Genomic DNA, 13,910 nt, shown 5'->3' with positions numbered 1-13,910 from the left:
TCTATAGTCAGTTGAATATTAATTTTTTTTTAATTTTTAAAATTTAAAAAATCGTCAATTCAACCTACACCGATGCCATAAAAATACAAAAATAAACTTTCAACGCAGTTCACCTTAAGCTAACAGAAAAACTTTTGCACAAAAGTCGGAATCAGCCAGATGTGAGGATTCTATGACAACGCACTCATAATTTTGCGCTTTTCTGCTGGAGAAAATAATTTCCAATTTAAAAAATTCAAAACATATTTTTATGGCTTAGGGCTGTGCAGTGCTCCAAAGCGCCTTTGAAGCTGTTAAATTTAAAATAAATTTGCGCCATCACTATATGCGGCTGGATATGTGTATATAAATATACATGAGTAAAGCAATGGAAGTCCGCATTTTGCTTTCAATGACAATGGCGTCACAAAATGGAGAAAAATATTTATGTACACCAAAGTAATAGTTCATTTGGCTGGGAAATTGAATGGTCTTCCAATTTTAATGGCATATTTGTATACGATTATTTATTTATTTTTTGTATAATGCTTTTTGATACCCGAAATAGCGGGTGGTGACATATGCACTAGAAAGGCGAATGGAAGTAATTGCTCAAGTACAGCAGAAATGCTTCTAAAGATAGAATAGCAAATAGAAAATTTATGTACAGTGGGACAACTAAATTAAATAGATGATGTCTCGGTATAGTAATTAAACTCAATACACGACATTATGGTAACATTAGAAAAGAAAATGTTGGAAACATTATAAATGAAAGTTATGGCTAAATTAGAATAAAAAATATGTTAATATTAAAAGTAAAATTTTTGGCAAAAAAAGAAGTTAAAATTATGGCAAAATTATAGGTACTTAAAAATATTAAAAAGATAGAATTAAAAATTATAGCAAAACTATAAAAAAAGACACTATGGTGAAATGATTATAAAAATTATGCTAATATTAGAAATGAAAGTTCTGGAAAATAAGATATGCAAAAATTATAAAAAATTTATGACAAAACCAGAAATAGAAATTATAACAAAACTTAATAGTATAAATATTATAAAAAATTTTAAATGAAAGTATGACAAAATTATAGCAAAATTAGGAAAAAACTATGGAAAAAATAGAAATAAAAATTTCGGCAAAATTAGAAATGGAAATTATGGTAAAACCTTATAATGAGTAAATTAAATTAAATGAAATGTATGACAAACTAAAAAGTAAAAACTATAGGGAAATTAGAAGAAAACTTATGTTAAAAATAGAAATAAAAATTATGGTAAAATTAAAAATTATAGCAAATTAAAAATAAAAACTATAAATTATAGCAAAATTAATAATGAAAACTGTACCGGAATTAGAAAAAAATTATGTCAAAAGTAGAAATGAAAATTATGGCAGAATTAAAAATGAAAAATATGGTAGAATTATGACAAAAACAGAAACGAAAATTATAGCAAGTATAAGACAATTAATTAACATAATTTTTTTATTTTATGCCAGTCTATTTGATTTATACCAGTTGTTTATTCGATTCGCCACTCTCCAGATTTTGGCAAACCGAATAAATTTACACAATATATGTACATTGAAAATATATTCTTCAAAAATTAAATATTTAAAATTTACTCTACACATATAATAATTTACTACAATATTATATTTAATTGTGATTATGACAAATGAATTCTATGACCAATTATAGAATTTTCAATTTGTAAAACCATTCAAATTTGTCATATGAGCGGCTAGTTTACAGAGCAACCATATTTCTCAACAATTCATTGAAGGTCTACTCATTATTTTATTCAAATGAATTCTAAAGAAATTCGTTTAATTTACATAGTGTACCCTGACAACTTCAACTCAACTATTTTTCGCAATTCAAATCAATGTCTTTTATAATAGAGAAAAATATTTATATACTTCCATATGTACAATATATATATATATATATATTTCTATTAATACCATATGAAAACGTATGTAAATAAACCATTTTACACAGCTGTCATAGTGATAGTGACAACTATGCAAATTTTTCCTGACATTTTATGGGCACACCAAAACAAGAAGCCAATGACAGAAAGTTTAGAAAATCTAGAGGCAGCACGTAAAAGTAGAAATATTTGCGTATATACGCGCAAATAGAAACGGAAAAAGTAAATAAAAAAAGTTTAAGACACGCTGGGCTTAAATTTATGCTTTGTAGCTGGCAGCTAACTAACGAAATTGTAGGGGTTTTGGGTGTTGCTTTGTTGCGGCATAGTTTATGGCATTTTTGGCAGAGATTTATGCAAAGATTGCGCTATAAAAATGAATATGTTAGACGCCGGTACAAATATGTATATATAAATTGGATAAATTGTGTTTTAAAAGTGGTGAGTGGTGTAGCTTTTGAATGGAAAAATAGCTTAAAGTCTTGGACACAATCTCTCGCTAACTGCTTTATGCCAAATTAACAGTAAACTAACTAGCTTATAAAGAGGTATTTTATAACTATAACTGTCAATTTGCAGTAATTATTGTCATATTGTCTACTAAGCAGTTTACCACCTCCTATACCGCACCACTAATGATTTATCACTAACAAATCATGATAATATGCCACAATTAACAGTAGAGTTGTTGGTGCAAACTTTCGCGCTCATAAAAAAGTATGACAAAAACTTTTGAGACATATCAACGGCAGCAGTTCATTAATTTTACAGCGATTAAATGTTGTCGTTGTTTTTTTAGTTAAAAAGTAATTTAATCATATTACAACGCTATTGACGATGGCATAAAGAGCGAAGGCTAGTAAAAAACGGAAAGAAAGAAAGTCGAAACGCAATAAAACTTTCAAGTAAAAGAAGCAATAAAAATGATTGTTTGAATGCAGAAAAAAGAGTGTCATTAACAGCGCCAGTCAGCGGAGGTTGGGATGAAGTGTTAAACGGCGCAAAAGTAGGGGCGCGGTGGCGCTATTAGCAGCGGCAAGCAAATGAGCAGCCACTAGAGAGTACAACAACAAGTAAACAACACGCAAACCAAGCAGCAAGGAAGCGTAGCTGTGAGAGTGAGCAAGGAGCAGCGACTTGCTAGACGCCGTTGCCGCCACACGGCGTATAAGCAACCATTTTTTATGCACATACACAGACACACATACATATGTATAAACAAATACTTGACTTTTACATGAAAAGTTTACACGATACCGCGCCGCAAGTTGTTCGCTTGTAAATCAAGGCGTATTATGTGCCACAAAAGCCGAAACACGAAGAGCAAACGCCAAACGGTCGTTAGTGGTTAGGCGATTAGAAGGACAATAACAAAAACACAAAAAAACAACAACGAACCTAGTAATGTTAAATTTGTCGCACCCGAAAGACAGCACCGACACCAACAATCACTCACCCAACCGCTTTGGCGACGCAACAAATTCATTAATTATAATTAAAATGTAGCGACGACAAAGCCGAAGCAAAGAACGAAAGTCAAGCAAGTGAAGCATAGCTTACTGCGTACGAACAATAAAAATAATAATTAATGTAAATAAAAGTAATAACAACAAAAAACGTTAATACCCTTCATGAATAGACAAGTTTTCCTTAGAAGAACTTGACTTTGATCATTCAGTTTGTATGACAGCTATATGCTATAGTGGTCCGATCCAAACAAAATTATATGGAAATTATAGTGTTGCTTTAAATAATATTCTGTGACGGGTTTAATGAAGATATCTTGTCAAATAAAAAAGTTTCCCTTACAAGAACTTGATTTTGAAAGTATAGTTTGTATGAGAGCTATATGCTATAGTATCCCGATCTGAACAATTTATGCAGATATTGCAGCAGTGCCTTGGAAAATAATCCATACCAACTTACGTGAAGATATCTTGTCAAATAAAAAAGTATTCCTTACCAGAACTTGATTCTGATCACACAGTTTGTATGGCAACTATATGATATAATGGAGCGATATCGGCGTTAACAACAAATAAACAAATTTTTAAGGTGAAACGTATATGTTGAAAATTTCAGAGCGATATCTCAAAATTTGAGGCACTGGTTTGCGTATTTACAGAACTAAATCGGCTCAGCTGCTTATGCTAATCACTTATACTATATATATCTTTTTTATGGTATCCGAAACTTTTTGCTAGTGTTACAAACTTCGTGTTAAACTTAATATAGCCTATTAAGGGTATAAAAATAAATAAATTAGACGCAATGAAGATCGGCGACATTTAAGCATTTCGCTTGTCCTGCCGCAGCGTCGACTGCGATGCCAACGTTGAGGGTAGGAATTCCCGTGTGTCTCATGACTTATTCCCAAAATCATTAGTTGGGCTTAAGTAGAGAAATAAAGGAAAATTTTCTTAAAGCGCCGAATTCAAGCAGTTTTGAAGGTAAAAATGGCAAACACGGCGTATGAGCAACACTTGAAAGAGCTACCAAGGCAATATCCGTAGGAAAGCAAAATTCTTGTGTTCAAAAGCTCCCTGTATACGACATAAGTAAAGAATGCTGTGTAAAAGCAAATTAAAGGAGGAAAAGGCAGATCGCACACTTAAAATACATGAAATTGTCGAAAGGATGAGGAGTTGCTGAAATATTACAAGTAATTAAAATGTGTCTGCGTTGCGGCGATAATTGATGTCGGCATTTTCTAATAAGTAAAAAAGCCACAGCAGTAAGGAGGAGTTCGCACCAGAGAAGCAGCAGGATAAAGTAACGTAATGCAAAAATTAATGAAAGTTAAAAGAAGAGCCGCAAAAATAAAAATATAAATACATATAAACATATCAAAAATAAATACATATAAACAATATACTGCGTATCTCTCTCTCTCTCTCTCTGCCATCTAATAACGCTTGGAAGCACTCTTCTACGATATTGAATTTTTTTTGCGTTGCCTAAAAGCAGCGTAATGACCACTTATTACTGCTGCTCGTATTTCAGAGGCCGAAAACCGACCAGCAAATATACGAAATAGAAACGAAAAACCTTACAGTTTAGTGACATAAAAGCAACCAACGGTGAATGCAAACAACAAAAATATATTAAATGCTTCAACGAATAGGCACAAACAAATACTTCGTGGAATTATTTGGGTAAAAGGAGTATGAATCAATGGCAAGCACGAAGAAATACAAGAAAAGGCACGAGGAAAAAATTGTGCTGGGCGTATATGCAGTGGAAAATGTAGCTATATGTGGTGAGAAAAAAATTTACTCGATTGAAATATATGCAACAAAAACAATAAATAAACCGAGACGAAGTAACATTTGAATTAAATGCAAGAAAGGAGAGTTGGAGTTTTGTATTTTGTTTGCTCCAACCAAGGCAGTAAATGACCGTGTGGGTAGTTTACTTGAAGGAAAATCCGTTAGTTGGTCAACAATTTTGCAAGTAAGGAGTGTGCACTAATACGAAAGCAAATACTAAATTCGGAGGAACAAGTATACAAATATGCTTTTGTTGATTTTCGTTTTTGAGAAATATTTTTTAGTCTACAAAGAAACAAAATCAAACATAATAACGGCATAGCCTTTCTTAGAACTTTCTTTATGTATATAAATTTAATTGTGAATTCTGAACACTTTTTCTGACAATATCCTTCGTCGAATAGACGAATTTTTCGAGTGAATGATTGCTGAATCAGAAGTGTTGATGTTTTTCGTCGAAAAGACGGAATTCCTAAAACGAAAAACTTTTTGTAACTATTTCAATGTTTTTTTTTTTTCAAAAAGACAAATTCTACCTAGGTTAACAGTTTCGTGTTTTTGAAAGAGTGTTTTCAATAATTGCATTGAACAGACGAATTCTGCTAATAAAATTTATAAAAACTGGAATGCAAAAGTTTCGATGTTTCTTTATTTTTTCTAAAAATAGATTGTTTTCAACAATTTCGATGTTTTTCGAATTTCCTAATAAAAAAAAATGTTTTCAACAATTTCGATGGTTTTCATTGAAAAGTCGAATTCTGAAAATGAAAAGCTTTTTGTAGCTATTTCGAAATTTTTGTCAAAGGAAAAATTTTCCAGTTTTTACAATTTTCTAGTGCGATGTAAAATTTCGATGTTTTTTCGAATTAATATATTTTCGATGTTTTTCATGTTTTTCACCGAAAAGAAAGAAGAAGTCAGCTATTGGAAAGATTTTATAAATATTTCGTATTTTTAGTCTAAAAGATTAATAGGTTTTGCAATAACTTCATTTCATCAAAAAGACGAATTACATCTTCAAAACAATCGATGATTTATTTGCATATTTGAGAAAACTGCTGAAAAACGATTTCAAATTAAGTATTCTGAAGTAATAAACAATTTTTCTAAGTGAGTAAGTAACCAATAACACATATTACGAAAATATAAAGAGAAGATATAAAATTTGAAGTAACATTTAATAATGCGCTCAGTACCGTATAAAAATATTTCAAACTAATACGAAAAAAATATTTAGAAATGTCAACCAATTAAAGTGCTAATAAAAAACAAAGAAATCGTATGACAAAATGATACAAATTAAGGCAGAAAATTATAATAAAACAATATAGATTAAAATATATATATACATATATTTCAACTTAAGACCAAATATTTTTAGAAAAACAAACGAAATGCACATGATAGCTTAAAATTGTAAATTTATGATTTTTCGAAAAGTTTTGAAATTCAAGATTTAGGCATAATTTGAAATTTTATCGATACAGCGTTTACCATTAAGATCAGTTAAAACTCAAAACACACGAAAACTAATATCTAGATCACATCATATCGCAATCAATGAAATTACATACGATCCAATTTGAACCGGACTAAAAAAAAACTTTTTCATTAAATTTTTCAAGTAAAGTACTATTAGGCAATCGTAATACCCGAAATACGAGTCGGTCAAATCTGAACTGAAATCTGAAAATTAGCTGGTATAGCCGACTATTTTTCGAAGACAATATTTAGAAAATCGTAATTAAATAACATCTAATTAAATTTGGCCCGTACTGACGAAAATCATATGAAATATCCGAATATTTAACCAAAAATAATAATAAGCAATCGCAATCATTGAAAAAATCATATGGTCAAATTTGAACCGGACTGACAAAAATCCGCTTGTATAGCCGAATATTTTAGCAAAACTAATATTTTACTAATTAATAATCTTACGCTTGTCTCAAATGCTGGAAATAACAGCTGATCAAATTTGAGCCGGACTGACAAACATCTGCTGGTTTACTCGAATATTTTTCCAAAACAAATTAAAACACTATAATAACACAACAGCAATGCCAACGCTCTGCTTGCGTATTAATTTGCAATAAATTTTTGTTGCTAAAAATGCCAAATCTTGCTCGGCTGCCAAGCAAAAACTCAATTAACAACAACTCAACACAATGCCATTAATTACAAGCATCCAATTAATGTTTTCAAATAATTTTAAGTGCATTTCATTTGTGTTTTCTACATTTTCTTCAACTTTTGTCTATGAATTTTCATTAATTTTGCACAAACTTTACTTTCATTGCATTAAAAATGCAATAAACATTATCGTTTTCCAAAACTACAACCAAAACTTTCACAAAAAAGACAATATAATAAGTATTTATGTGTGCATATTCACCTCGATCACTGTAGAAATCAAAACCGCGCTCCAAACCGATGCAATCACCAAAATTTGTCGCTGTTGTTGTTGTCGTCGTCACCGATGAGCTATCACTATTACTATGATGATTATAATGATTACTACTGTTATTATTGTTGCTTGTATTATTGTTGTTGGCAACGCCATTCGTATAAATATTATTGAAGTACACGTTAGTGTTATTGACGATGCCGCCGATGCCACCAACACCGCTGCTGCCGTTTTGCAGTTGATGCGGTCCAACGGGATAATCCATGAGTGAGGCAGGTGGCGTTGGCTGATAACAATATAAATCCATTTAGGTTGTGTATTTTGCCTTTATGGGGCGTAGGTAGTTGGTTGGTTGTTATTGTTGTAGTTATTTCTACTTCAAGTGCTCTTCTGAGGTGAGGTGACGCGTTGGTTTACTTGGTTGCCTTTGTGCGGCATAAATTAAAATTTTTAATTTTTTTTCGAAAATAAATGCGTTTCAAGAATTGATTTTAAGGCCATGTTTTGTTATATTGTTGTTGTTGTTGTTGTGTGCAGGTWGTTTAYTTGGAGAAATTTTGTGGCGCGCAGGCTTTTTATTTTTTTTTTTATAATCGTTTAATTTTTATAATTTTGCTTCAATTTTTCTTTATTTTTTTAATTTTTCTTTAATTTTATTAATTTTACTTTAATTTTGAAAATTTTTTTTTGTTATTATTTTCGTTTAATTGTTTTATTTTACCTTATTTTATTTTTTCCTTTAATTTTTTAAATTTTCTTTTAATTTTTTTAAATTTCCTTTAATTTTTTTAATTCTTTAATTTTATCAATTTTTCTTTTATTTATCTTTTAATTTTCCTTTAATTTTTCTTTAATTTCCCTTAATTTTTTTTTAATTTCTTTAATTTTTCTGCATTTGCACTTTAGCATTTATTTCGCAATAAAGTCCAAAGTAATTTTCCACTTCTGAAGCGACTTTTTTTGTATACGCTTTTTAATATTGTCTGCTCCAGCAGATTTTTTTAAAGCTACCACCAAATCGTGCGCCGCCTAAGCGCCTTAATGCGGCAAATACCTTTTATCTATGTTTTTTTTTTGTTTTTGCCATGCGAAATACTTGATTTTTTATTACGATTTTATTGTTGTTGTGTGTCTGCCGCAGTTGCGTATACGCATACCAATGAGTCCGCGGGGAGACGCAATTAAGCGTGCATCAGCAGACGCAATCGAGCACAAGAACTATTTCTTTATGCTGTTTTTCTTCACCAGCGCAGCTTTTCTGCGCACTGACTGTGTGTGATTTTGTTATTTGTTGCTGTTGACTTTCTTCCTAACTCACTTGCCACACATTACTTTGCCAGACAGCCGCCAACTCGCATTTCAAGTGAGCAGCACAGCTCAATTCCGCTCAGCTGCTGATTTTTTATTTGTTGCGTCCTCCTGACGTTTCGTTTTTATTATCTGCTTTTTTATATTCTTGTTGTAGTACAGACCTTGAGCAGACAGTTACACGCAGCAGTTATGTCGTACAGAATGTAACAAGAACAAAAAACAGCGAATAGAATTTGATAAAATGCCAGACACACCTTCGGGACAGCGACGTGTGGCATGTGTAGGTGTTAGCAGCTGCTGTATCTAGTGCTTGCTGCTATCAGATAACTTTTATATAAGTTTCAGACGCCACTGGCGTTAGAGCCACCGAAGTAACTAAGTAAGAATTTCAGCACTGTGTAACATTTGCAATAGAATTTATCGGTAGGGCATTTGCTAGACTCCAATGATAGCTTTTTCGCAGCAGAAGCCAGTTCCTACGTGGAGCACGTTGTTCCTTTGCAGCTCGAAAAGGCGAAAAGTCGAAGCAAATAGGTGTTACGCCTTTCTTTGAGCATTTGGTCACTTCAACGCTGCTGCTTCTCTATTTTGCAGCGCCTACTTTCTCCACACATTCGGTTCTCAGCTAGCTGGCTGCTTGCTTTTGTTATTATTATTTTGTTGATTTTGATTTGTTGTTAATTTGCACTTTTTAGCAAAACTTGTAGCCGCCTTTCACTCAAAGTAAAACGTTTCTGCTGTTTTATGGCAAATCTCTGCTTTTCGCTTCACACTTTTTACGCCTTTTCGACGTTGTAGTTGTACGTGCGCACTTTGTTTGCAGTTACGTAGTATTTATGTTGTTGGCGTATTTTTAAACACATGAACACACATGTTTAGCGACATAGCGATTTTGGGCAGCGAAATTTTGAATTGTGCGAAGAGTGTTGGAATTTTTAAATTTCAGATTCTCTTTTTTAATTTTGTAGAAAATTGTTTTTTAATCTTTACTACGAAATTTCTTGTTTTAATTTTATTTGATTTTTTTTAATTTGTACGGAATTTTTATTTTTTAATTTTTCCAAAAACAAATTTCGAATCTTTTTTCAAAATTTTTATTTTGAATTTTGTTTTTAGTTTTGTTTGATTTTTTTATTTTGTACGAAATATTTTTTAAGTTTTGCAAAAAAAAAACAAATTCAAAACTTTTTTTCAAACTTTTATATTGTATATGTATTTTTATCTTGGAACTTGCACTAAAATAATTAATTATTAATTTTGCGCCTTAAAGCTTTTGCTTTTACTTCTTTTTATTATTATTTTTGCTACTTCTTATTATTTTTAATTATTATTTCCTTACTTTATTTACGCCCAACAACTTTTTTCAATTTTTTCAATGCTACACAATTTTTATCTTTTATCATTTTTTTTGTGAAACCCTCTTTTTACATATTCTATAGCTTTCTAAACACCATTCAAATCAGCAAAACTGCACTTTTCCCACGCCCTAAACGCTTGCATGCGCATCAGCTACTTGCATTTGCTTATTGGACGTATTAGACACACACATTTCCCGCTGTGTACACACACATACGCACAAACCACTAAATTCTTTTTCTTTTGCCTGGAAGTTGCACTTTTGTGTTAAAAATTAAAAAAAAAAAAATAATAGAACTAGGAGCAGCACTAAGCCTGTCTCTTATACACATCTAGATGTGTATAAGAGACAGGTGTACACACACATACGCACAAACCACTAAATTCTTTTTCTTTTGCCTGGAAGTTGCACTTTTGTGTTAAAAATTAAAAAAAAAAAAATAATAGAACTAGGAGCAGCACTAAGCTGCTATTCTTGTTGTTGCTAAAATTGCACTTGTTGTTTGCCTTACGATTTTCGCATTCACTGGTTAACACGTTTTTTCTTGTCGTTGTAACTATTATTGTTGTTGTAATTGTTGTTGTTACAGCATGCACTTTCAATGCACGCACGATCACGTTCAATTTTACGCGTCCCGCCAGCAACTAATGTCAACGTCGCAGCGAAACTAACGAAAAACGCCAAATATTTACAATCAACACGACGACCGGCCGCTAACGAACACGCGTTTTCACAATTACTAGTTGCACTTTTGTATTTTCAGCACTCGCTTATGCTGCCAGTTAGAATATATTTATATATTTTTTATAAATATATAATATTTTTTAAGTTGTAGGTACTTTGTAATTTCAATAAAATATTTTTTCAGCTACTTCAGGTTTACATGTGCAATAATATACATATATGTATGAATATATATTAATTTTTGCTTGCTTGCTCTCCGTTCTCATAAAACACTATAAAATACAGCAAGCCACTATTTGATGTTTTCTTTCACTTGTTTCTAACTTGTATTATATACACATGTATGCATGTTCGCCTGCATGTATGTATGTATTTATTTGTAGTGTCATAGCACTGAGGCGACGAGTAAGAATTGTTTCTTTCTAGGTTTTTTTGCGCTATTGCGTTGAAAAGCGTACACGCCTCTGCCTCTACACGCTGCCGTTAGTAGTATATGTTCGTATAACAACCGAGTTGTACACCGCCAGCGTTGAAGTCCAAACAAATACTGAAATCAATGAAAGCGATTCCGAGCAGACAACAGCAGACGGCACACAAACGATACAGAAAGGCTAAACAGCGCAAATGCTGTGCCAATGTACAAGTATTCACCACAGTAACTGGCGCTCAGCCGAACACGCCAATATACATATACAAGTGTACACACAAATATGCGCACTAACACATATGTACACAAATTTGTATGCATGGATGTATGTGTAAACGCACACCCTTGACTTCTTATGCGCTCAGTTGTGTCGTTTCATGCGTCTCTTGCCGTCAGCTCCATTTGTTTATTTTCTTTGCAGCGCCAATGCGACTTTTTCACCACCAACAGCACACCACTACCAACAGCAGTTTTTTGACATATACACACATTGCATTTTGCATGCGCTTCACCACTTGCTAGCCGCTTTTGCTTTGCTTACTGGCTCTGCCATGTACTGCTAGTGTATGGTGTGTGGCTCATTGTTGATTGCACCTTTTCGCCGTGTTGCCAACTCTCTCTTTCGTCGTTCATTTCATATGTTTGTGCTCGTATTCTACACGTTTTCTTTAACTTACATCGCTACTTTTGGCAAGTGTGACAGCCGCTCAAAGTAGTGTTATGGTTTTTCACCACATTGTATTTTGAATGCATGCTTAATGTGTGTTCAAGAAGTGCGCGCGATAGAGAGCATCAGTTAGCTAGATATGATGTTACCTAAATATGATGTTGTTGATGATATCACTGCGATAGACGATACAAAGGGTGCTGCTGCAGTGGCATCGACGCCTGTTGTGATCAGCTGACTTTGTTATAAAAAATGTCATAAGAAAAAATAAATTGCCATCACAGCTTGAAGACAAATGATTCTAATTTCAAAGCATGAATTACCTCGAAAAATTGGTTCCTATCAGTTTTTACATAAATTTTTGGGTTATGTGTAAAAAGTGTCGATGTGAAAGTTTTAGATCCTTCATTATCTACAACTTTGTCATATTATATTTTGCCATAGCACTCGCAGTTTTACTGCAAATCGAGAAAACCTTTTAAAGCCCTTAAAAATTCAAAGACTCCTTCTCCTTTTTCGACCCGAAGAGTACTTTGCATACTTCACTTTTGACTATTTTCAAAGTCATGTCCTCTAACCGACATATAATAACTCACTAAAAATTATAATTTATCGCAATTTTGGTAACACATCGTATGATGATAACATCACGTCCTCAATAACACTTCACAGAGTATAATTTTTTTTTTTTTGTAAAAATTCATCATGACACAATATCAAATTGTATGACTACTAAAAGTCAGTTTAAACATCAAATATGGCACGCACATCATGGCAAAAATATATAAAAATATCACATCTTACTAAATTAAATAACTGTTCGTTACATTTCAAGTCACATCATATACAAGAAAGTATATTTATAATAAATAACAAAATTGGGCACATATCAAATGATCTCTCACTTCATCATATGACATGGCAAGCAAATAATTTTTTAATTTAAAATTTTTTGTTTAGACTTTTAAACTAAAATAAATAAATAAATTTATCAACTCACACTAAATTAAAAAAACTAATTGCATCAGCTAATTATTTCAAGTCATATCACTACATTTTATAATGCATCACATCAACTAATATAAATCTATAATAATAAACCAAATTCACCAAATATCACAGAAGTTCAGCTCACTACAAATGATATGCCAACAAATATCTAGATTTCAATCAACAGTCACGCGCACATCACATCGTAACAAACAAACGATTTTACAAACAAAAATTAGGTTAATGATAAATAAATTCGTTGTATTTTTAAAACATATCACATCATCAATGTCACGTCACTTCACATGAATAATATCACATCATATCATATCAAGTAAACAAATTTTAAACTAAAATAAAAAATGTTTATTAATACATAAAATCATTTTTCGAACGCATCACATCATCAATATCTCAGCACATCATACCAAGTAAAAAAATTGTGAACTAAAATAAAAAGTTAATTAATAAAATTTATTGCATTTGTATTTTTAGAACACATCACATCATCAATATGACATCACTTCATGTCAATGTTCATCAAACCAAAGTAAAATAAGGAAAAGTGTATGTTCAATAATCTCAAAAATAATTATTTTTTTAAATTATATTTTGGTTTTATATCGACATAACATCACATATTTTATATAAGTTTATAATATTAAAATATTCATAAAATTTCTGAAAACAGAAGCACTCAATGTTCGATATGACAGCATATACAACTCATAATGACTAAACATCATATTAACAACAACCAAATAACATGACATGATACCCAAAATCATCACGCTGATCAGATCACATCTTAGATATATGAACATGAACACATCATATGACTTTTTGCTCTTAAAACTAACAAAAAACTACCAAAAT

General features: G+C 31.7%; 2 protein-coding genes across 2 annotated transcripts in view; both read right to left on the bottom strand.

The window, feature by feature from the left end:
* Positions 1–8,222, bottom strand: part of LOC108969156 (putative transcriptional regulator cudA) — a 50,591-nt gene extending 42,369 nt beyond the window's left edge. Inside the window, exon 1 of the mRNA XM_018933712.1 lies at positions 7,587–8,222. Within this exon, the coding sequence (XP_018789257.1) occupies positions 7,587–7,905 (319 nt within the window). The 5' untranslated portion in view covers positions 7,906–8,222. The remainder of the gene's footprint in view (positions 1–7,586) is intronic.
* The window catches only part of LOC108969155 (ecdysone receptor-like), a gene marked incomplete at its 3' end in the record, with an annotated part of 54,811 nt that extends 43,332 nt beyond the window's left edge, over positions 1–11,479 (bottom strand). Inside the window, 1 exon segment of the mRNA XM_018933711.1 lies at positions 10,778–11,479.
* Between the last annotated feature and the right edge of the window lie 2,431 nt (positions 11,480–13,910).

The sequence above is a fragment of the Bactrocera latifrons genome, unplaced genomic scaffold (genome assembly GCF_001853355.1).
Source record: "Bactrocera latifrons isolate USDA-ARS-PBARC rearing strain unplaced genomic scaffold, ASM185335v1 scaffold_242, whole genome shotgun sequence".
NCBI lineage: Eukaryota > Metazoa > Arthropoda > Insecta > Diptera > Tephritidae > Bactrocera > Bactrocera latifrons.
The sequence above is the reverse complement of the archived record's forward strand: the minus strand, read 5'-3'. Positions and strand labels throughout refer to the sequence as shown.